The sequence below is a fragment of the Chiloscyllium punctatum genome, chromosome 12, assembly GCF_047496795.1.
Source record: "Chiloscyllium punctatum isolate Juve2018m chromosome 12, sChiPun1.3, whole genome shotgun sequence".
Taxonomy (NCBI): Eukaryota; Metazoa; Chordata; class Chondrichthyes; order Orectolobiformes; family Hemiscylliidae; genus Chiloscyllium; species Chiloscyllium punctatum.
In genome coordinates, this window is record NC_092750.1 from 65,537,571 (window position 1) to 65,560,209 (window position 22,639).

General features: G+C 43.7%; 1 protein-coding gene across 2 annotated transcripts in view; it reads right to left on the reverse strand.

Annotated features, from left to right (window-relative positions):
- Nucleotides 1-468: 468 nt before the first annotated feature.
- Nucleotides 469-22,639, reverse strand: part of LOC140483486 (caveolin-1-like) — a 30,178-nt gene continuing 8,007 nt past the window's right edge. Inside the window, exons 1-3 of one of the 2 annotated variants that reach the window (XM_072581678.1) lie at nucleotides 13,928-13,973; nucleotides 13,559-13,669; nucleotides 469-1,012 (exon numbers count right to left, since the gene is read on the reverse strand). In XM_072581678.1, coding sequence (XP_072437779.1) covers nucleotides 671-1,012; nucleotides 13,559-13,669; nucleotides 13,928-13,957 — 483 coding nt within the window. In that variant the 5' untranslated portion in view covers nucleotides 13,958-13,973 and the 3' untranslated portion in view covers nucleotides 469-670. Of the gene's footprint in view, nucleotides 1,013-13,558; nucleotides 13,670-13,927; nucleotides 13,974-22,639 lie in introns of those variants that run through there. The other variant, XM_072581679.1, reaches the window with a different exon arrangement.

Below are 22,639 nucleotides of genomic sequence, written 5' to 3' on the forward strand. Positions count from 1 at the left end.
CATTGTGGTGTGGGCAACAATTGATTCACTCATTTGACTTGGTAACAAATCTATTCACCATTTCTCATTGATGTAAAATTGGTGGGCGGACTGTCGATTTCATGTTACAGGGGCATCTGTAGGGGGGGGATTGGAATGGAAGGGGGTGATGTTGCCAACTCCCGTATCTTACTTGTTAGCGGAGAACGGGAGATGACACAGATATTGTTCCCAGTGGTGGATGGGTCGGGGAAGAGGAGAAGGTGACAGGAGATTTGGCAGAGGTGGAAGTAGGCAGTTTGTGTGATTGAGTGGGAAGTTCACTCAGGATGGAGCCTGGTTCAGTCTCTGTGAGGGGGCTGGAGCGACACTAAGGGAGCCTTGGTAATGAACTTGAAGCAGAGATACTTAAACACCCTCACCATGATGATGAGCTGATCTTTGTTGAAAGTAGACACAGCAGACAAGAATGACTCAGACAATATTGGGTGGAACAGTAATATCTGTCTCTGAATTCTTAGATGTTTTTAGAACTTCACAATAATCAAAAGTGAGGAACATTGGTGAGGTAAAACAACCATTTCAAAAAAAGAAGTGAATTACAATTTTAAAAGTTCTGAATGAAATATAGCAATTGAGTGGCTAAGCCTTCTGCAAGGGTACAGGGGTTGACAGAAGACATAGTGAGAAATTAAATGTCCTTTTGTAAAGTGACGCGAATGTTACTGAATAATTTGCCCAGGGCTTCATAAAAGGGGTCACAGAAGGTGTGAATGCAGAGAGAGTAGAGCCTACTGAAGCACTGCATTTCAATCACAAAACTCTTGATGCAGGGCACAATGGTCCAGATGTGGCAGAAGGAGAGGCAGGCAAAGTAGAGACCCCAGCACACAGACAGGGGGACTCCACAGAGAGCAGAGAGTATCCGATAGCACCAGTATTTTGACACAGTGAAGGTTGCGACGCTGACTTTCCACACACCGTCTAAGCTGTGAATTCCTTCGGGCTCTGCAATCACATCTTCAAAATCTATCTGCGGACACAATAAAAATCACATTTTCAGACTCCAGGTGTTAAACTCTGAGCCTCCGTTCAACCTGTTTGCTCCAAGTTTAGTTTTAAAACAATGGACACGTTTTTGGGGAGATGAGCATACACCTTTGGTTTGTTTAAGTACTTGAATGCATTTTGATGGCAATGAGGATCAAGCATGTTGATTGAGGGAATTGGAGTAATTTTCTTATTTTGTTACCAGTTAAGGCCAACTTTCCTGGGAAATAATGACCTGCTGATTAAATTATATTTCAAATTTTAAAGCATTTTAAATGTTAGAAGAGATGGATAGTTCTGTTTGTTTTGCAGAGCCAACTACTACTAGGTAATGACTGGGTCAAGTGTTGTAATCAATTCTTTTTACACTGGTTTAAGGTTCTGTTTGGTTAAGAGTCACGGAGGATTAGCCACTGGCGAGTCTTAATAAGAAGAGGCACTTGTCTTAACAAAGTGTAGTTTATTGCACTGGAGCAATGGGTGGAAGTTGCATTGTCTAGTATGACAGATCCAGATCTGACCCCATCATGATAGTTAATAGTAGAATAATTAATGTAGTAAGCACAACTAATGACAACAGCCAGACCCCACTGTTGGCATTGCATTTGGTAGAAAAGAAACTTTACTTTGGTTAAACTCTCATTGACTGTAGCCATTGGGTGGATTTCCACACTAGCACTTTATTGAACTGTGTTAAGTTTGCCCATTTTCTGGTAGACCTATTTGGTTGGGTATGGTAACCTTGCTTGAGCAGCTATCAAATGGTTTGGCCACCAGGGAAACAATGCCCCTTTTGCTAATTTCCTCAAGTTGCCTCTGAACTTGATTTATGAAGGGTTCCAGAATCTTCCTGGGTTTGCAAAAGTACAATGAATTTGATTTCTTCCTTAACATGATGCTTCATTCTGTATTGAACTAAATACAATCATAGAATCTCTACAGTGCAAATAGAGGCCATTCAGCCCATTGCATTGGTGCAGAAGAGCATACCATCCAGATCCAGCCCTCTCCACCCTGTCCCTCTAGTTCTGCATTTCCCATAGCTAATCCACCTAGCCTGCACATCCCTGGACACTGTGAAGCATTGCCAATCCACCTAACCTGCACATCTTTGCAACGTGGGAGAAAACCAGAGCATTCTGAGGAAACCCACGCAGACAAGAGGAGAATGTGAAAACTCTACACAGTCACCCAAGGCTGGAATGGAACCTGGGTCAGTGGCGGTGTAAGACAGCAGCACTAACCACTGTCCCACTGTGCTACCCCAAATTTGCCTAAAATTTAGGGTAAACCACCTCAAAGGAACTTTCACTCCTCAGTTCCTCTTTTTTCTCGACTGTTTGATTATAATTGAAGGCAAAACACATCTTCCTGCTCAAGATTGAGGTTTCCTGATAATGAATATGTATTCTATCTGAATGTAATGTTAATATTGGTGCATATGTTTAATGTTGACAGTTATGCCATCTGTACCACGTAGCTTCATTTCTGTAGATTAAAATTCCTGTTTCTTCAACCATGGTTTTTGATATTCATCCTGTCAGACTCCAGATTTCCCCGAAGGATGCCTCAGTAATCTTTTCTAATGTTATAGCTTCATAGGGATCTACAGCACAGAAAAAGACCTTTTGGCCGCTGTGTCCACCTCGGTCAAAAACAACTGCCTAATTATTCTAATCCCGTTTTCCAACACTTGGCCCATAGCCGTGTATGCCTGGTCTTGCAAGTGTATGTCTAAATACTTCTAAAATGTTCTGAGAGTTTAGTGGTGATTGCTGTCCTGAATTGAGTTATTTGCATATCTAGTCACCACCATTTTTGTTTCTCTGAAAGTGTGCCCTACCTCTGTACATCTCCTAGAGGCGACCTATCATTTTACAGATGCTTTAGTCTTTTGTCATAACTGGCCATTGCTTCTGCTGTGGGGACTGTTTGTGCCACAGTGTTGACATTGACTCTTAGTATCTGCTGTTTGATCTACTCTCTGTGTTGCCTTGCCACATGCATCCTCAGAGCGTTTGTACAGGTTCTGTTGGTTTCCTGAGAAAGGTTGTTATTTTTCCATTAGCATTTGTGTGTGAGTCTTCCTGGCTTTTGCATCCAGCACAACCTGAATAGCTTTCTGCGGAGTCAAATCTTTTTGGACCGTCGTATATCTTACAAAGACTCATCAATAATTTCAACAACAACTGTTGAATCAACACTTATAAATTCTGACTTCAAACAGCCAGTTTTCCATCAGTCTGTAGATGTCATCAATGAAAGTCTTTGGATTTTGAACTCTCGTTTGTTCTGATTAAAGTAGTTACCAAAATCTTACCATTCACCATCTACATCTATCTGAGGGTGCTGACAGGCCTCAGCTTAACAATTCATCCCAAGGACAGCATCTGTGACAGTACAGCACTCCTTCAGTATGTCACAGGAGTATCAGCATAGATTATAAACTCTAGTCTCTCAGAGTGTGGTTTGAAACCACAATGCTCTCACTTAGCTATGAGAGTGCAAATACTGAGCCACAGCTATCAACTTGAAGTACCAATTAGTTGCTTCAGAAGATACATTTAGTTTGAAATTCTAGCAGGCCCTAGTTTCTAATATCAGCTTCATGGAGTCATAGAGTTGTACAGCAAGGAAATAGATCCTTCAGTCCAATTCATCCAAGCCAGCCTGACTCCTTAAATTAATCTAGTCCCATTTGCCAGAATTTGGTCCTTATCCCTCTAAACTATTCAGTTCAAATTAACCCTGTTGTGTTTCTTTGGGATTCTTAAACCATGGCACATGTTTCCTGCTCATCTTCTCTTTCAATGAAGTCCTTGTCATGTCCCAGTGACTTAAGCCCTGATACAGACTTGCTGGCTTCTTCAAAGACTCTCCCTATTCTCTTGTATACAGTATTCCAAACGCGATACAATGTTTTATTCTTCTCCCTACTAGTTCCCCTCCAGTAGGTATTCTTCTGTATTGCTGAACTAGCAAGAATGTTTATTTAAAGGGGCTAAATTTGCACATTCTCCCCGTGTCTGTTTGGGTTTCCTCTGAGTGCTCTGGTTTCCTCCCACATTCCAAAGATGTGCATGTTAGGTGGACTGGTCAAGCTAAATTATCCATACTGTCCAGGGATGTACAGGCTAGGTGGGTTAGCCATGGGAAATGCAGGATTACAGGGATGGGGGTGGATGTCTTCGGAGGGTCGGTGTTGACTCAATGGGCCAAATGGCTTGCGTCCGCGTGGTAGGAAGTCTGTGAAATTAAACATAGTGTTGGTGCAGTGGAGCTGAAACCCTGATGGAATGATAAAAGTGCCAGCTCACGTCCGCAACTCCCCTTCCACCATCAATCCCCACCCCTCCAAGCAAGCCAATCCACTTTCAAAACTAAAAACAAAGTCTGCAACAAAAGCCATGTCTGATCTTTTTGAAAATCAGAAGCTTTACCAAAGGGTGCACAGAGGATCAATTCCAGAGGTAAGCAACTTCCAGAGACTTGTACCAATCTCAGAAAGATCTTGGACAGAGCTGTATAATTTGACCATTTATGCCTAGAGTATGAATCAGGGATGACTACTTCCTTTGCCTGAATGTGGAAGGAATCTAATTGTTATATGTATACAAACTCAGCAGCTTCACGATCACTTTTCCTGACTGATTCATTTCCAGAATATAAAGTGAATGAGACAGGGGTTGTAAGCAAGTGGTTTATAGTGTTGCATGTTGCTAGGCGACCCAAACATCAGTGAAAGTGCTGAGCTCTGGCTCCAAAAACAGTAGGTTCACTGGGGTCACGCTGCGGCTCAGTGGCTCAGTCGATTCCACTTGCTCAGAACCTGTGTAATGCCATTGGGCACTGCAGTGTGTGTGACTGAAACATTCCACCAGCTCCTGAGAAAGCCCAATCCCTTGGCTGACAGTGAACTGTGCACCTGCATGCATTTGACCTCACCCACCTCGCTGCACCCTCACCCCAACCCACTTGACAGGAAATGACAAGCTGCTGGTGGATTACAGACTGGGGTCGAAGTGTATTTTTGTCCTTCCTGACGTCAGATGTTGCTGGGATATGATGTGCTAGCTATGTTACAGGGTCAGCAGCTGATGAAAGTTTAAAGAGACTAATCCAATAAAATGAGAGTTCAAAACCTTCTTCCCTCAACACCACCTGATGGATGACAATCCAAATGCTGTTTTTAGCAAGCATCTGGCAATTAAAGACTATAAAAGTGGCCAAAAGCTGTTCAAATCCTCGGGCGACTGTCTGTGTAGTGTTTGATTCCAGCCTCGGGCGACTGTCTGTGTAGTGTTTGCATGTTCTCCCTGTGTCTGCTTGGGTTTACTTCAGGCGCTTCAGTTTCCTCTGACAGTCCAAAGTGCAGGTTAGGTGGACTGGCCGTGCTAAGTTGCCCATAGTGTCCAGGGATGTGCAGGCTAAGTGGGTTAGCCGTAGGAAATGCAGGGTCACAGGGATGGGGTGTGGCTGGGTGGGATACTCTTCAGAGAGTCGGTGTGGACTCAATGGGCCAAATGGCCCGCTTCCACACTGCAGGGATTCCATGATATATGACTCCAGTCCCACACCAATGTGTTTAAGTCCAGTCTGCCTCTGATATTGTCTCTGTAAGAAACTTTGTTGCACTATCATCTGCTCAGGGCAGCTCAGGATGGGGAATAGATGTTGGCCTTACCAGTGACGCTCACGTACAGGAAAGGAAAGTTTTGATAATCAGATTTCTACACTGACCCTTATCTCTCCCAAATGCTGACAGAATCATTGAATTAGAGAATTATACAACCAGAGGCCTTTTTATCTTATTGTGAATGTGCTGACTCTTCAAGTCAGCTGTCATTTAGCCCCAGTCTCCCCCCTTTAGTCCTACATCTTGTCCCTTTTCAGGTAGATATTTAATCTTGTCCCTTTTCAAACAGTGCATTCCAGATCACAACAACATGGCGGACAGATGGTGGTTTAGAGGTATCAATGCCAAAAAAAACATGAAAGAATATCAGAAGTTGGTTGAAAGCTCCCACTTCGTTGTTTAAATTTTAGAATTATCTTTGCTGGCCCATTGCCAATCACAAACGAACATAATTTCGGGAAGGATTCAAATCAGCATTAACCAGGCCACAATTCTTGGAATATCACATCCTTGTATTGTGTGGACATTGTCGTCAAACCAGAACAGCAGAGTGTCATGCCTGCCCAGCAGAAATTGAGAATTTACTTAAAGTGGTGCAAATGGCTCCCCATTCATCTCACACATATCCACAGAAGTGGGCATTAATCTCCTAAAGTGAGCGAGAGAATAGGCTAACACATTGCAGTATGTACTGAATACTGCATTCAATTCTGGTCTCCCTGCTATAGAAAAGATGTTGTGAAACTTGAAAGGGTTCAGAGAAGATGTACAAGGATGTTGCCAGGGTGGAAGGTTTGAGCTATAGAGAGAGGCTGAACAGGCTGGAGCTATTTTCCCTGGAGCGTTGCAGGCTGAGGGGTGACCTCGTAGAAGTTTATAATCTAATGAACAGGATGAATAATAAAGGTCTTTTCCCCAGGGTAGGGTCATCCAAAACTAGAAGTGCAAGGGGAAAGATTTAAAAAGAACCGAAGGAGCAACTTTTTCATGAGGAGGGTGGTGTATGAATGGAATGAACTGCCAGAGTAAGTGGTGAAAGCTGGTTCAATTTGAAAGGCAATTGGATGGGTACATGATTAGGAAGGGTTTAGAGGGATATGGTCCAACTACCAGCAAATGGGACTAGATTGGGTTGGGATATCAGGTCAGCATGGACGGGTTGGACTGAATGGTCTGTTTCCGTGCTGTACATCTCTATGGCTTTGGAAAGACATGGTTTGACTAGGAATAGTCAACATGAATTTGTGCATGGGAGATCATGCCTCACAAATTTGTCAGAGTTCTTTGATGAAGTGACCAGGAAGGTTGACGAAGGCAGGGCAGTAGATGTAGTCTATATGGATTTCAGTAAGGTCTTTGATAAAGTTCCACATGGTAGGCTGCTCAGGGAGGTTAATTCACATGGAATCTAGGGGGAGCTGGCAAACTGGATACACAATTGAGAAAATGCTAGAAAATCTCAGCAGGTCTGGCAGCATCTGTAAGGAGAGAAAAGAGCTGACATTTTGAGTCTAACTGACCCTTTGTCAAAACGCTTTCTCAGGTAGGATCCTGACATTGTTACAGAGACAGGGAGGTATTTCAGGTCTGGAAGGGATTACACAGATTGGGACAGCTCAATGGACTGAAGAATTTTTCACAGATAAGGAAAGGTTGTAGGATCTGGAGACGTTTACCCAGATAGGGACGGATGGAGAGGTTAAAGGCAAAAAAAAAAGAAACAGTAATTTGCTTTTATCCAGTGGATACACAATTGGCTTGATGGCAGGAAGCAGAGTCTAATAGTGGAAGGATGCTTATCGGACTGGAGGCCTGTGACTAGTGGAGTGGCTCATGGGTCAGTGCTGGACCCATTGCTGTATGTTATCTATATCAATGATTTGGATGAGACTGTACAATGCATGAAGAAAGGTTGCAGATGACACTAAAATAGGCAGAATTGTGGACAGTGAGGAAAATTATCAGAAATTGCTGCTGGGGAAGTCGGTCAAGAAATGGCAACTGCAGTTTAATATAGGTGTGTGGTCTTGCATTTTGGAAAGTCAAATCAAGGTAGGAGTTTCATGGTGAATGATAGCACCTTAAAGAGTGTCGTGGAATGGAGGGACCTTGGAGTTCAGGTGCACGGTTCTCTGAAAGTGGAGTCACAGATAGACAGGGCAGTGAAGAAGGATTTTGGCACACTGGCCTTCATCAGGCAGGGCACTGAATACAGAAGTTGGGAAATTATATTGCAATTGTACAGGATGTTGGTGAGGCCACTCTTGGAGTATTGTGTTCAGTTTTGGTTACCTTGCTATTGGAAGGATGTTATTAAACTAGAAAGAGTACAGAAGAAATTCACAAGGATGTTGCCAGGACTCAACGGTCTGAGCTACAGGGAGAAGTTGGACAAGCTAGGACATTTTTCTTTAGAACATAGGAGACAGAGGCCCACTTTCTTATACAAATGTATAAGATCATGACGTGGATAGGGTGAATGCACTCAGTCTTTTTTCCCAAGGTTGGGGAATTGAGGACTAGAGGTCATCAGTTTAAGGTTAGAGGGGGAAGAATAAAAGGGAACCTGAGGAACAACATTTTTACACAGAGGGTGGTACGCATATGGAATGAGTTGACAGTTGAAGTGGTTGCGGTGGGTACATTAACAGCATTTAAAAGGCATTTGGACAAATACATGGATAGGAAATGTTTAGAAGGATATGGGCCAAGTGCAGGGAAATGGGGTTAGCGTGGATGGGCATTTTGGTCGGCATGGAGGAGTTTGGGCCAAAGGGCCTGTCTCTGTGCTGTAGGACTCTATGACTCTATAACTCAAAATATAATCTTAAACTGAGCTCTTAATGGACCTATCAAAAGGTCAATCTTCACATACCCTTCCCCTCGTTCATGCCTTTTGAAGAAGTTAACTATAAATCCTGCACCTCACTGCATCAGTCTGTTAAAAAGATAGTTTGGCCGACTAATCTGAAAATTCCCGAACTTTTCTGATCTCAGAAGCAGACTCAGACCTTGGAAGGACTTGGATGAGTCCTGGGTATACCAGGGCAATAGGTTAGGGGCCCTCTTGTGCACAGTAGTGATGTCCCTACCTCATGACTGAGAGGCTGGGAGTTGGAATCCCACCTTTTCTAGAGGTGTATAATTACACCTCTGAAAAGGTTGGTTTGGAAAAATAGGTTAAAATTTAAATAAAGATTGCCTGCAATTAACAACACTGTCTACAAGACCCTCAACCGAAACCAGACTCTGGGCTGAAGTTCTGACAAAGAGTCACTGAACTCAAAACATTTCTCTCTTCACAGATGCTGTTAAGTTTCTCTGCCAGTTTCTGTTTTTGTTTGTTTCAGATTCCAACCTTCACGTTCCAACCCCTTCAAACCCCACCAGTTTGAATGTATGAGTAACCCAAATTTCAGTCTTTGTTGCAGGTCACTTGAAGAAAATGGACTTGACAGAAAGAAATTAGGTGGAAATACAACACATGTTTCTTTCAAGAGGGAAGCAGTATAAGATAAACTAAAAACACCTCTGCTTATTGGCAGGAGAAGTATAAAATAAAATAATTTAAGCCACCTCTTCTTCTTGTCTGTAACATGGTAAAGTCACTGGACTCATAATTCAGAGACCCAGACCAATGCTAGATTGGACCAATGGTTTCAAATAGCACTGTGGCATTCAGCAGATGTTAGGTTCAATTAATAAGTCGAGAGCAAAAGCTAGTTTCAATTATGGTCTCAACTATCGTCATTTATTGTTTAAAAAATCTAGTTCATCAATGTCCTTTAGAGAAGGAAATCTGCCATCCTTACCTGATGCAATTTACATGTGTTTGCAATCCACCTTTTTCTGAAATGTCTTAGAAGGGACAATTAGAATCAATAACAAATACTAACAGCAACATCTACAGCCCATGAAAGAATAAAGAAAACATAACCAGGCATGTGAGACTGGATAGGACTCCAAGGATAATAAATGGATCTTGCCGTCATCTGTTTCCAATAATGGCTTCTGGAAAGGGATACTTTGTAGGAACCCTGGCAAGACTCTGTAGCACAGTGGCTCAGTAGTCAGTACTGCTGCCTCACAGCACCAGGGATCCAGGTTCAGTTTCAGCCTGTAGTGTCCAGGGATGTGCACGCTAAGTAGGATAGCCACAGGAAATGCAGGGTTACAGGGATTGGGTAGGGACGTTGCTTTTGAGTGGGATGCTCTTTGGAAGGTCGGTGTGGACTTGATGGGCCAAATGGCCTGCTTCCACACAGTAGGGATTGTGTGATTCATGCCTCGGCCAGTGAAAGCACACTATGGACCCACAGCTAACATGGTTCTGTACCAAATCATGTGGTGCTTTTGTCCAGTGAACTTACTGGTTGGATTAGAACTCTGAACATTGAGGGTGCTTGTGTTGTTCTTTCCAGCCCAGGGAGAGAGCAGCATGTGAGCAAAGATCAAGTGCAAACTCGCTGTACCAAAGTAATGAAATTTTAACACCCAGTGGGTTTGGGGTAAGCAGGGTAGGATGGAATTGGGGGAGAGGTTGGGGAGAAGTGGGGTCGAGCACCAAGTCCTCTTACTAATTCAGACCGGTGTCACGAAGTACATTAACTCTGAGCATTCAAGGGCACACTGTCGTTCTAATGGCTCATGGAATGAGCAGAAAGTGGCAGCCAGTAGAAAGGAGTAAAGGTTTAGATGGTAAAGACACTGCTGGTTAGCAACAGAGGAACACATGCAAGGACAAAATATGCCACTGGAAGAGAGTTTCAGGAAACCTATGGAGTAGGTTAGCAGAGTGCAGGATACTGAGGTCACAGCATTCCTCAAGGGATTCGGTAGAGGAAATTTTGCATTTCCTGTCCTTAGAAAGGAGGGATTTTCCACTTGTCTTGCAGGGCTTTTTCTGTTTGCAGGTCAGCTGCAGACCTGTTTCAGGCTGTAAAGAGGATTACGGGAACATGAGTAGGCCATTCAGCCCATCAAGCCTGCTTTGCCATTCAAGGGGAACATGGGTAATCTGTATCTCAGCTTTGTTTACCTATCTAGGTTGTGTAACAACTAAGACCCATACCTAATAAAAATCTGAAGGAATGTTGAGGCAGATTCCTTACTTAGGGCACAGGTAAAACAAAATCAGGGTCCCATGGATACATTAGAACTCGGACTTACATAATCTCACAAGGCCACGAGCTGCTTTATTTGGGTACCTCATCCAAATTAAAACAAACAACATCAGGAAAGGGTTGACTACCAGCTAACTATCAAGCCCACAGTTCTTAAAATATTTGAAAGCCATGTGCAATATGTTTTAATCAAAATGGTGAAAGGTATAATTGCAGACACAGAGGGTAAACCCACTAGAAATACTCCATAGATCAGATGGCATTAGCAGAAAAACAACAAGTCATGTCCATCAAACATTTTAGACCTCATACGCTTTCCTCAGGACTCATGTTTCACCTATTGTCCCCAACCAGAATGGATGTTCAGTCGTATTTCACTTGTCTTTGGCTCCTTCATGACTATTCAGTGTTAGCTTATTGGATTGTGTACTCAGATCAGTTACATGAGTGGTCATTTCTAAATAGTTGATGAATACAATTGGCAAAACACAAAGAAATTTTCAGGCTCTCTACAATTTGTTGAGTTATCATTGGCTTGACAACATTCCATTCTCCACAATACCATAAGAGATAGGAGCAGAATTAGACCATCTGGCCCATTGAATCTGCTCTACCATTCAATCATGGATGCTATATTTTCTCAAGCTAATTCTCTTGTCTTCTCCCAATAACCCTTGATGCTTTTACCAAGGAAGAACCTATCTATCTCTGTCTTAAATACACTCAATAACTTCATTCCACAGCTTTCTACAGCAATGAGTTCCACAGATTAACCACTCTCTGGCTGAAGAAATTCATCCTCATTCAGTTCGAAAGGGTCGTCCCTTCACTCTGAGGCTGTGACCTCAGGTCGTGGTCTCTCCAACTAGTGGATACATCTTCTCCCACGTCCACTCTATCCAGGCCTCTCAGTATTCTGTAAGGGTCAAACAGATCTCTCCTTCTAACTCCATCGAGTACAGAACCAGAGTCCTCAACCGCTCCTCAAATGCAATCATTCATCCCTAGGATTATGCTTGTAAACCTCCTCTCGATCTCCTCCAAGGCTAGCAAGTCCTTCCTTAGATATGGGGCCCAAAATAATTCACAATATTTCAAAAGCACTCTGCCAAGAGCCTTATACAGCCTCAGCAATACATCTTTGCCCTTGTTATCTAGCCCTCTTAAAATGAATGTGAACATTATACTTGCTTCCTAACTGCCAACCGAACCAGCATGTTAACCTTTAGAAAATCCTGAACTTGGACTCCCAAGTCCCTTTGTGCTTCAGCTTCCCAAAAGCCTTTCCTTATTTAAAATGTAGTCTACACCTTCCTTCTTGCCAAAGTGCATAACCTCATACTTTCCCACATTACATTCTGTCTGCCACAATTATGCCCTCTCTCCGATCCCATCCAAGTCCTTCTGCAGCCTCCTCAATTCCTCAACACTACCAGTCTCTCCATGTGTCTGAGTGAGATCTGCAAATATAGTAACAAGGCCCTCAGTTCCTTCATCCAGATTGTTAATGCAGACTCTAACTCATCCTTAAGATGATCAATTTCTTGAATCAAGAATGTAGCTGAGACTTTAGCCTATTGCTGACTCCACTCCAAGTCATCGTCATTCCTGAGCTGCTTGCAATCTCAAATCCTTCTTCTTGGTGCGATTATAAAGTACTTGTTTGGTCAGCCAGTTTGGACACATTATTAAACACCTCCAGGCGGGTAGGAATTAAACATTGACCATCTAGCTTAAAGGTAGGCACACTACCACTGGGCTACAGACTTCTGTTGTGTGGTTATACAGTGTATTCTGTACACTGACATGCATAAATGGGACTGGGACACTAAGGCTAGACTAGGAGCCAGACAGTTGTGGATTCAGGCTCCCGTCTAGAGTTTAAAAAACAGGTAGAGATATCAGTGGTGAAAACATGGACACTGGAGGAAAACCTGCATTCTGGGATCATCCCTCTGAAAAACGTCAAACTGAGACCCCTATGTTCCTCCGGGTAAATATGAAAAGATCCCACAGCTCTCAGGCAAGCAAGTTAAAGGGCGCTCTCCCTGGTGCCTAATACCACAGCACTGGAATAGATAATCCACGTGTCATCAACGCATTGTCATTGTATGCAAATTGATTCTGAATTTTCCCATATTACAACTTCAACAAAGAACGGACTCAAGTGGAAGGAAAGGCTTGGAGGCATGCTGTGTTTGTGACAATTAGTAGGTACAAGTGCAGCAAAGAAAACTGATTTTTATTTTGTGACTTTTTTTTTCAAAAAATTGCCCTGCAACTATTTCAGAAAAAGAAGCTCCGTTCAGTCTACAGCTCAAAGCAACTCGTACAGGTAGGATGTTCAAAGGCGTTTTGATTGAACAACAGCGTGACCACTATCAAAGCGTCTACAGTCAGTACAATGCAATGCAGAGCCTGTACATTCATAACACAGCACACAGCCGGGTAAATATAGAGCGGTTGTCAACACTTCAGGCTCGGGATATTTAAAGCAGACACACATTTCACCTTACCTCCCAAAATAAATAAATTGGAGTGGATTGGATATTAAAAGGGGTTAATCAATTGGGCAACGTGGATTTCTTTTTTGTTAAAAAAAAGTATTTTTGGAAAGGATTTAAACTAAACTTCAGCTATTTTTTAAGTGAGCAAACTCAAGGGACTTTATTGGACTTTGTGCATTCTAAGGATCGTTGTGCTGTCAAAATCAAGGGCTGCTGGCACTATATGCACGTTACAAGATAAAAAGAGAAGGGAAATGTTTTACCTTAACCACATCCTCGTTGATTTGTTTGGGATCCCGGTTGACCAGATCGATTTCTTTAGTGATTCCGTTCTTGAACTTGGGGGAAGAATCACTCCCAGTCTCAGTCATGGCCTGCAGGGGAAGGGGTGGGGGGAAATTAAAAAAAAAAGCTTACAACTCAAATGGCTTGAGCGTTCTGCTGCACTCTGCCAAAGTGAACGGGAAATGTCTTGGATTTGTGGGTGGGGCAGGTGAGAGAGGTGTGACAGAAGTGGACGGGCTTTCTCAACTCTTATAGCTCCACCCTGGATGTCAGGCTGACATTAGGGCAGCCCCCCACCCCCCTCACACTGCTCTGAGCTCTGAGAGAGGACACTGACAATCACTGACTTGCTCGCTGTTACCACCAGCCATGGGCATTCCTTCCGGAGTCCGAGTGTCTATTACACAGGGAGAGGGACATCACCGACCCCTCACACTATATTGTAGCACATTCCCCGCCGCTGCATTGATAATAACACTGGAGTCCCAAAACAGAACTGCACCCGTGATTTTTGTTTCCATAATTCCCGAAAAAGAAACGAGGATATAGCCAGCAAACTACCTCGATTAATTAAACTCGGACGGGGAAATTCTCGGAGACCGATTGCTGGTAATCGATACAGGGTATTTGGTATTGGATATTGGTATCTGAGATTGGGTTTAGCGTTAGGACGGGAGAAGGGGTATTTGTATTGGGTAGAGGGTGTGGGATGCGATGCAGTGTTTTGGGTAATAGATGTGGGGTTGTGGGCTTGGGTACAGTGGGATTGGATATTGGATTAGACATGCTGGGATTGGACATTAAGTGTTTGGTATTGGATGTAGGATGTTGGGATTGGATGTAGGGTGTTGGGTATTGGATGTAGGGTGTTGGGTATTGGATATAGGGTGTTAGGATTGGATGTAGGGTGTTGGGTATTGCATATAGGATGTTGGGATTGGATGTAGGGTGTTGGGTATTGGATGTAGGGTGTTGAGATTGGATGTAGGGTGTTGGGTATTGGATATAGGGTGTTGGGATTGGATTAGGGTGTGGGGTATTGGATATAGGGTGTTGGGATTGGATTAGGGTGTGGGGTATTGGATATAGGGTGTTGGGATTGGATGTAGGGTGTTGGGTATTGGATATAGGGTGTTGAGATTGGATGTAGGGTGTTGGGTATTGGATATAGGGTGTTGGGATTGGATTAGGGTGTGGGGTATTGGATATAGGGTGTTGGGATTGGATGTAGGGTGTTGGGTATTGGATATAGGGTGTTGGGATTGGATATAGGGTGTGGGGTATTGGATATAGGGTGTTGGGTATTGGATATAGGGTGTTGGGATTGGATTAGGGTGTGGGGTATTGGATATAGGGTGTTGGGATTGGATGTAGGGTGTTGGGTATTGCATATAGGATTTTAGGATTGGATGTAGGGTGTTGGGTATTGGATGTAGGGTGTTGAGATTGGATGTAGGGTGTTGGGTATTGGATATAGGGTGTTGGGATTGGATTAGGGTGTGGGGTATTGGATATAGGGTGTTGGGATTGGATATAGGGTGTGGGGTATTGGATATAGGGTGTTGGGATTGGATTAGGGTGTGGGGTATTGGATATAGGGTGTTGGGATTGGATGTAGGGTGTTGGGTATTGGATATAGGGTGTTGAGATTGGATGTAGGGTGTTGGGTATTGGATATAGGGTGTTGGGATTGGATTAGGGTGTGGGGTATTGGATATAGGGTGTTGGGATTGGATGTAGGGTGTTGGGTATTGGATATAGGGTGTTGGGATTGGATATAGGGTGTGGGGTATTGGATATAGGGTGTTGGGTATTGGATATAGGGTGTTGGGATTGGATTAGGGTGTGGGGTATTGGATATAGGGTGTTGGGATTGGATGTAGGGTGTTGGGTATTGGATATAGGGTGTTGGGATTGGATATAGGGTGTGGGGTATTGGATATAGGGTGTTGGGATTGGATTAGGGTGTGGGGTATTGGATATAGGGTGTTGGGATTGGATGTAGGGTGTTGGGTATTGGATATAGGGTGTTGAGATTGGATGTAGGGTGTTGGGTATTGGATATAGGGTGTTGGGATTGGATTAGGGTGTGGGGTATTGGATATAGGGTGTTGGGATTGGATGTAGGGTGTTGGTTATTGGATATAGGGTGTTGGGATTGGATGTAGGGTGTTGGGTATTGGATGTAGGGTGTTGAGATTGGATGTAGGGTGTTGGGTATTGGATATAGGGTGTTGGGATTGGATGTAGGGTGTTGGGTATTGGATATAGGGTGTTGGGATTGGATATAGGGTGTGGGGTATTGGATATAGGGTGTTGGGATTGGATTAGGGTGTGGGGTATTGGATATAGGGTGTTGGGATTGGATGTAGGGTGTTGGGTATTGGATATAGGGTGTTGAGATTGGATGTAGGGTGTTGGGTATTGGATATAGGGTGTTGGGATTGGATTAGGGTGTGGGGTATTGGATATAGGGTGTTGGGATTGGATGTAGGGTGTTGGTTATTGGATATAGGGTGTTGGGATTGGATATAGGGTGTTGGTATTGGATATAGGGTGTTGGGATTGGATGTAGGGTGTTGGTTATTGGATATAGGGTGTTGGGATTGGATGTAGGGTGTTGGGTATTGGATATAGGATACAAGAGCAAGCAGTTCAGCCCATCAAGTCTGCTCCACCATTCTAGGTCATGGCTTATCATTTGCCTAAATGCCAGAATTCTATGCTATCCACATATCCTTTGATGTCATTGTTCATCTGAAATCTATCAAGCTCTGTGTTGAACTACCTTAATGACTGAGCTTCCACAGCCCTCTCCAAAGATTCACCAGCTCTGATTGAAGAAGTTCCTCACCACTTCAGTCATAAATGTTGTGCATTTTATTCTGAGACTGTGAATCCTGGATCTAGACCCCACAGCAATGGGAAACACCTTTTCTGCATCCACTCTATCTATCCCTTTAAGAATATTAGAAGTGTCTATGAGATCTCCTCTCATTCTTCTAGACTTTGGAGAATACAGGGCCAATCCCACCATCCCAGGAATCAGTCTGGTGAACATCTGCTGCACTCCCTCTATGGCAAGTACAGGCGCTGCCTCGGTTGCAAACAGGTTCCATTCTGGAGACCATTTGCAAATCGACTTGTTTCAGAACACGATGCAGGACAATGTAAAGCAGCTGTTCGTAAGTCAGGGAAATATTTGCATGTCAGGACTTTAACATTAAATCCCTGTATGGGATTGTGTTCCTCAGTATAAGCAGTCCTAAATTGGACATTCGTAAATAGGGGAGCCCTGCAAGGGTACCAGAACCACAAAACTCCAGGTCCAGTCTCATTAGTGTTCCAAACAGTTGGAGCAAAAAGTCCTTAATCCTGTACTCAAATGCTCTTGTGTTAAAGGCTAACACACCATTTCCCTTCCAGGCTGCTTGCTGTATTTGCATGTTTGCTTTCAGTGACTTTTGATCAAGGACACCTAGATTGATATCAACATTTGGATATCAATAGCTTTAGAACTCTGAATCATTTATGAAATATACTGGGCTTTTGTTCCTCCTGCCAATATGGACAACTTCACACTTCTTCACATTGTAAGTGTCATACAGTGGGCCACTCACTCAGCCTGATAAAATGCACGTGAAGTTTCTTGACATCTTCCTCACAACTCACATTCATGTCAGGTTTTGGATCATCTGCAAACCTAGAAATAGTACAATTGATTCCCACATCCAAATATGACGAAGCTGCTCCATTAACAAGATTATCCAGCCCTTGGTTTTCTTTTCAGAGAGCTGGTAAACGACACACACTCCGAAAAATCTGGAGGTTGGAGGGTTTTAGGGCCGATTTGATAATAGCTAACAGATACTATCTCAGGCAGGAGGCTTTCAAGTTAAAAAAAAACACTTCTACATTGAAAGGGGTGTGGCCAGCTTTCCCAGCTGATCTTTTCTCTGGTTTGTTTTTTTTTCAGTAGAGTAGTGTGGTAAAGCTGCTGAACCCAGAAGCAGGTCCAGTCTGGTACTCTCTCTCTGACTTCCTGGAAGAACTTGTGCCAAAGGGTGTTTAAGGGGATTGTTGCATGTATTTAGAACAGCACCATTGAGTTGGAATAGTCCATTGGGTTTTCAGATAGGTTACGTTATTCGGCATTCTGTTTTCTGTTCTTCTTGTTTCATTCAGCAATGTTGTAAATAAATTCTGTTTTGTTTAAAACTAAGTGGTTTGAGCAGCTGATTCTCTCCTGGAAGATCCACTTCACTCCTGCTGAAAACAACTAGCAAAGTTAGGGTCTGGGCTACCTTCTTGAAATGTTTTGAGGGGGGGCATAGCCTGGTCCGCAACACAAATCATTAATATAGATTGTGAACAGCTGGGGTTCAAGCAGTAATCCTTGTAGAGCCCCACTGGTCACAGCCTGCCAATCCAAGGACAAACCATTTATTTCCACTCACTGCGTTCAATTCTGATCTCCTTACTATGGGAAAGATTTGTGAAACTTGAAAGGGTTCAGAAAAGATTGACAAGGATGTTGCCAGGATTGGAGGATTTGTGTTATAGGGGGTGGCTGAATAGGCTAGGATTATTTTCCCTGGAGCGTCGGAAGCTGAGGGATAACTTGATAGAGGTTTAAGAAATCATGAGGGGCATGGATAGGGTGTACACACAAGGTATTTTCCCTAGGGTGGGGGAGTCCAGAATTAGAAGGCATAGGTTCAAGGTGAGAGGGGAAAGGGATGTAAGAGGCAACGTTTTCATGCAGAGGGTGGTGCATGTATGGAATGAGCTGCCAGAGGATGTGGTGTAGGCTGGTACAATTACAACATTTAAGCGATATCTGATGGGTATATGAATAGGAAGGTTTTAGAGGAATATGAGACTAGATTAACTTAGGATATCTGGTTGGCATGGACAAGTTGGACCAAAGAGTCTGTTTCCATGCTGTACATCTCTATGACTCTGCTTTCAACCTGTTAATCAATCCTCAAACCATCATGTACCTAGCACATAGGGAAATGGTTGTGGCTGTTGGAGGTCAGTCATCTCAGATCCAGGAGTTCCTCAGGGTAGTGTCCTAAGGCCATCTTCAGCTGCTTCATCAATGACCTTCCACCCATCATAAGGTCATGAGTGGAGATATTCGCCGATGATTGCACATTGTTCAGCACCATTCGCGACTCCTCAGATACTGAAGCATTCTGTGTCCAAATGCATCAATGTCCAGGCTTGGGCTGAAAAGTGGCAAGTAACATTCACACCTTACAGATGTCAGATAATGACCATCTCCAATAAAACACAATCTCACAAACACTCCTTGCCATTCAAAGGCATTACCATCAATGATTTGAAATAACTCCACAGAGGCCAGTATCCTGTCACCAAATCACCCTTTATTTATAGTGAAAAGCTCTTGACACTTATCCATCTCCCTCAGATGTCTGAAACTCTCCTTTTTATCTGTCAGCCAGAGGTCCCTGATTGGAGCAGATTAGTGGAGATTCAATAATTAGAGGAATAGACAGGAGATTCTGTGGTCACAAACGAGAGTCCCAGATGGTATGTTGCCTCCTGGGTGTCAGAGTCAGAGATGACTTGGATCGAGTCTACAAGATTCTTAGGGGGTAGGGTGAGCAGCCAGAAGTCGTGGTACACATCGGTGCCAATGACATTGCTAAGAAAAGGGATAAGGACCTGAAAAGTGAATATAGGGCATTAGGTTGGAAGCTAAAAGGCAGGATGAGCAGAGTAGTAATCTCAGGATTGCTGCTGCTGCCACAGGCTATTGAGGATAGTAACAGACAGTGAGTGCAACTGACCATGTGGCTGCAGACCTGGTGTAGGAGGGAGGGCTTCAGATATATGGATCATTGGGATACCTTCTGGGGAAGGCGAGACCTGGACAAGGAGGATGGGTTGCACCTGAACTGCAGAGGCATCAATATCCTGGGCTGGAGACTTGCTAGAGCTCTTCAGAGAGTTTAAACTAGTTTAGCAGGGGGATGGGAATGGGAGATATGGATCAGAGGATGGGGTAGCTGATGAACAGGTAGATACAGCTTGCAGAGAGTCTGTGAGGAAGGATGGATAGTTGATAGGGCCAAGTTGCAGTCAGTGTGGTGGGTTGAGGTGTGTGTATTTTAACGCAAGACATGTTAGGAATAAGGGTGATGAACTTAGAGCATGGATCAGTACTTAGAACTACGATGTTGTGGCCATTATGGAGACTTGGATGTCACAGGGGCAGGAATGTTTGTTGGATGTTCCCAGGATTTAGATAAGAGTCATAGAGATGTACAGCATGGAAACAGATGGTCCAACCCGTCCATGCCGACCAGATTTCCCAACCCAATCTAGTCCCACCTGCCAGCACCCAGCCCATATCCCTCTAAACCCTTCCTATTCATATGCCCATCCAAATGTCTCTTAAATGTTGCAACTGTACCAGCCTCCACCACTTCCTCTGGCAGCTCATCCGTACACATACCACCCTCTGTGTGAAAAGGTTACCCCTTAGGTCTCTTTCATATCTTTCCCCTCTCACCCGAAACCTATGCCCTCTAGTTCTGGACTCCCCGACCCCAGAAAAAAGACTTTGCCTATTTATCCTATCCATGCCCCTCATAATTTTGTAAACCTCAGGTCACCCCTCAGCCTCCGACGCTCCAGGAAAAACAGCCCTCTAACGGAATACAGGGAGAACTAGCCATTTGGATACAGAACTGGCTCAAAGCTAGAAGACAGAGGGTGGTGGTAAGAGGGTTGTTTTTCAGACTGGAGGCCTGTGACCAGTGGAGTGCCACAAGGATCAGTGCTGGGTTCTCTACTTTTTATCATTTACATAAATAATTTCGATGCGAGCATAAGAGGTACAGTTTGCAGATGACACCAAAATTGGAGGTGTAGTGGACAGCGAAGAGGGCTACCTCAGACTACAACAGGATCTTGACCAGGGCCAATGGGCTGAGAAGTAGCAGATGGAGGTTAATTCAGATAAATGAGAGGTGCTGCATTTTGGGAAAGCAAATCTCTTAGCAGGACTGATACACTTAATGGTAAGGTCCTAGGGAGTGTTGCTGAACAAAGAGACCTTGGAGTGCAGGTTTATAGTTCCTTGAAAGTGGAGCCACAAGTAGATAGGATAGTGAAGAAGGCGTTTGGTATGCTTTCCTTTATTGGTCAGAGTATTGAGTACAGGAGTTGGGAGGTCATGTTGCGGCTGTACAGGACATTGGTTAGGCCACTGTTGGAATATTGCGTGCAATTATGGTCTTCTTCCTATCGGAAAGATGTTGTGAAACTTGAAAGGGTTCAGAAAAGATTTATAAGGATGTTGCCAGGGTTGGAGGATGTTTCAAAAGGAGTAGGGAGGGAGGTAAAAGAGGTAGGGGAGTGGCATCACTAAACAGAGTTAAAAATCACACAACACCAGGTTATAGTCTAACAGGTTTATTTGAGAACACTACCTTTCGAAGCGCCACTCCTTCATCAGGTAGCTACCTGATAAAGGAGCAGCGCTCCAAAAGCTAGTGTTTCCAAATTAAAGTTTTGGACTATAACCTGATGTTGTGTGATTTTTAACTTTGTCCACCCCAGTCCAACACCGGTTCCACATCATTGCTAATCAAGGAATAGTATCACAGCTGCCAAAAGGGAGGTCATCAAGGAGGGTTTGTCTACAGAGTCAGTATGGATGGATGTTAGAAACAGGAAAAGAGCAGTCACTTCATTGGGAGTTTTCTATAGCTCCCTTTCCCCCCCAACCAATAGCAACAGAGATGGGGGGGAGGGGGAGGGAGCAGATTGGGAGTCAGATTTTGGAAAGGTGCTGAAGTAACAGGGTTGTTGTCATGAGTGACTTCAATTTCCCTAATATTGATTGGAACCTCCTTCGTGCAAATAGTTTGGATGGAGCAGCCTTTGTCAGGTGTGTCCAGGAAGGATTCCTCATTCAAAATGTAGATAGACCGACTAAGGGGAGGCCATTTGGATTTGGTGCTTGACAATGAACCAGGTCAGGTGTCAGATATCTCGGTGGGAGAGCATTTCGATGATAGTCATTACAACTCCCTGTCATTTACTATAGTCATGGAGAGGGATAGCAGCAGAGGTATGGGAAAGTATTTAATTGGGGGAGGTGGAATTACAAAACTATTAGGCAGGAAGTGTGGAGCATAAATTGGGAACAGATATTCTCAGGGAAATGCATGACAGAAATTGGAGGTTGTTTTGGGAGCACTTGCTGTGAGTGCTGATAGGTTTGCCCCACTGAGGCAAAGAAAAGATGGTAGAGTGAAGGAACCTTGGTGACAAGGGATGTGGAACATCTAGTCAAGAGGAAGAAGAAAAGTTACTTAAGGGTGAGGAAGCAAGGATCAGACAGGGCTCTAGAGGGTAACAAGGTAGCCAGGAAGGAACTGAAAAATGGATTTAGGAGAGGTAGAAGGGGGCATGTAAAAGCTTTGGCTGGTAAGACTAAGGAAAACCCCAAGGCTTTCTACACTTACGTGAGGAACAAGAGGATGGCCAGAGTGAGGATAGGGGTGATTAGGGATAGTGGAGGGAACTTGTGCCTGGAGTCAGAGGATGTACTGGAGGTCCTAATGAATTTGCTTCAGTATTCACTAATGAGAGGGACCTTGTCATTTGTGAAGACAGCGTGAAACAGGATGATACGTTTGTTGGGTTGATGTTAAGAAGGAGAAGGTGCTGGAAATTTTGGAAAACATGAGGATAGCTAAGTCCCCTGGGCCAGACTGAATATATGCAAGGTTTCTTTGGAAGCGATGGAAGAGATTGCTGCGCCTTTGGCAATGATCTTTGCATCCTCACTGTCCATTGGAATAGTACCAGATGATTGGAGGTTGTTCAAGAAGGGAATAAGGATAACCCTGGGAATTACAGACCAGTCAGTCTTATGTTGGTGGTGGGCAAATTATTGGAGAGGATTCTGAAAGACAGGATTCATGATTATTTGAAAAAGCAAAGCTTGATTAGAAATAGTCAGCATGGCTTTGTGATTGGCAGGTCATGCCTCATGAGCCTTATTGAATATTTTG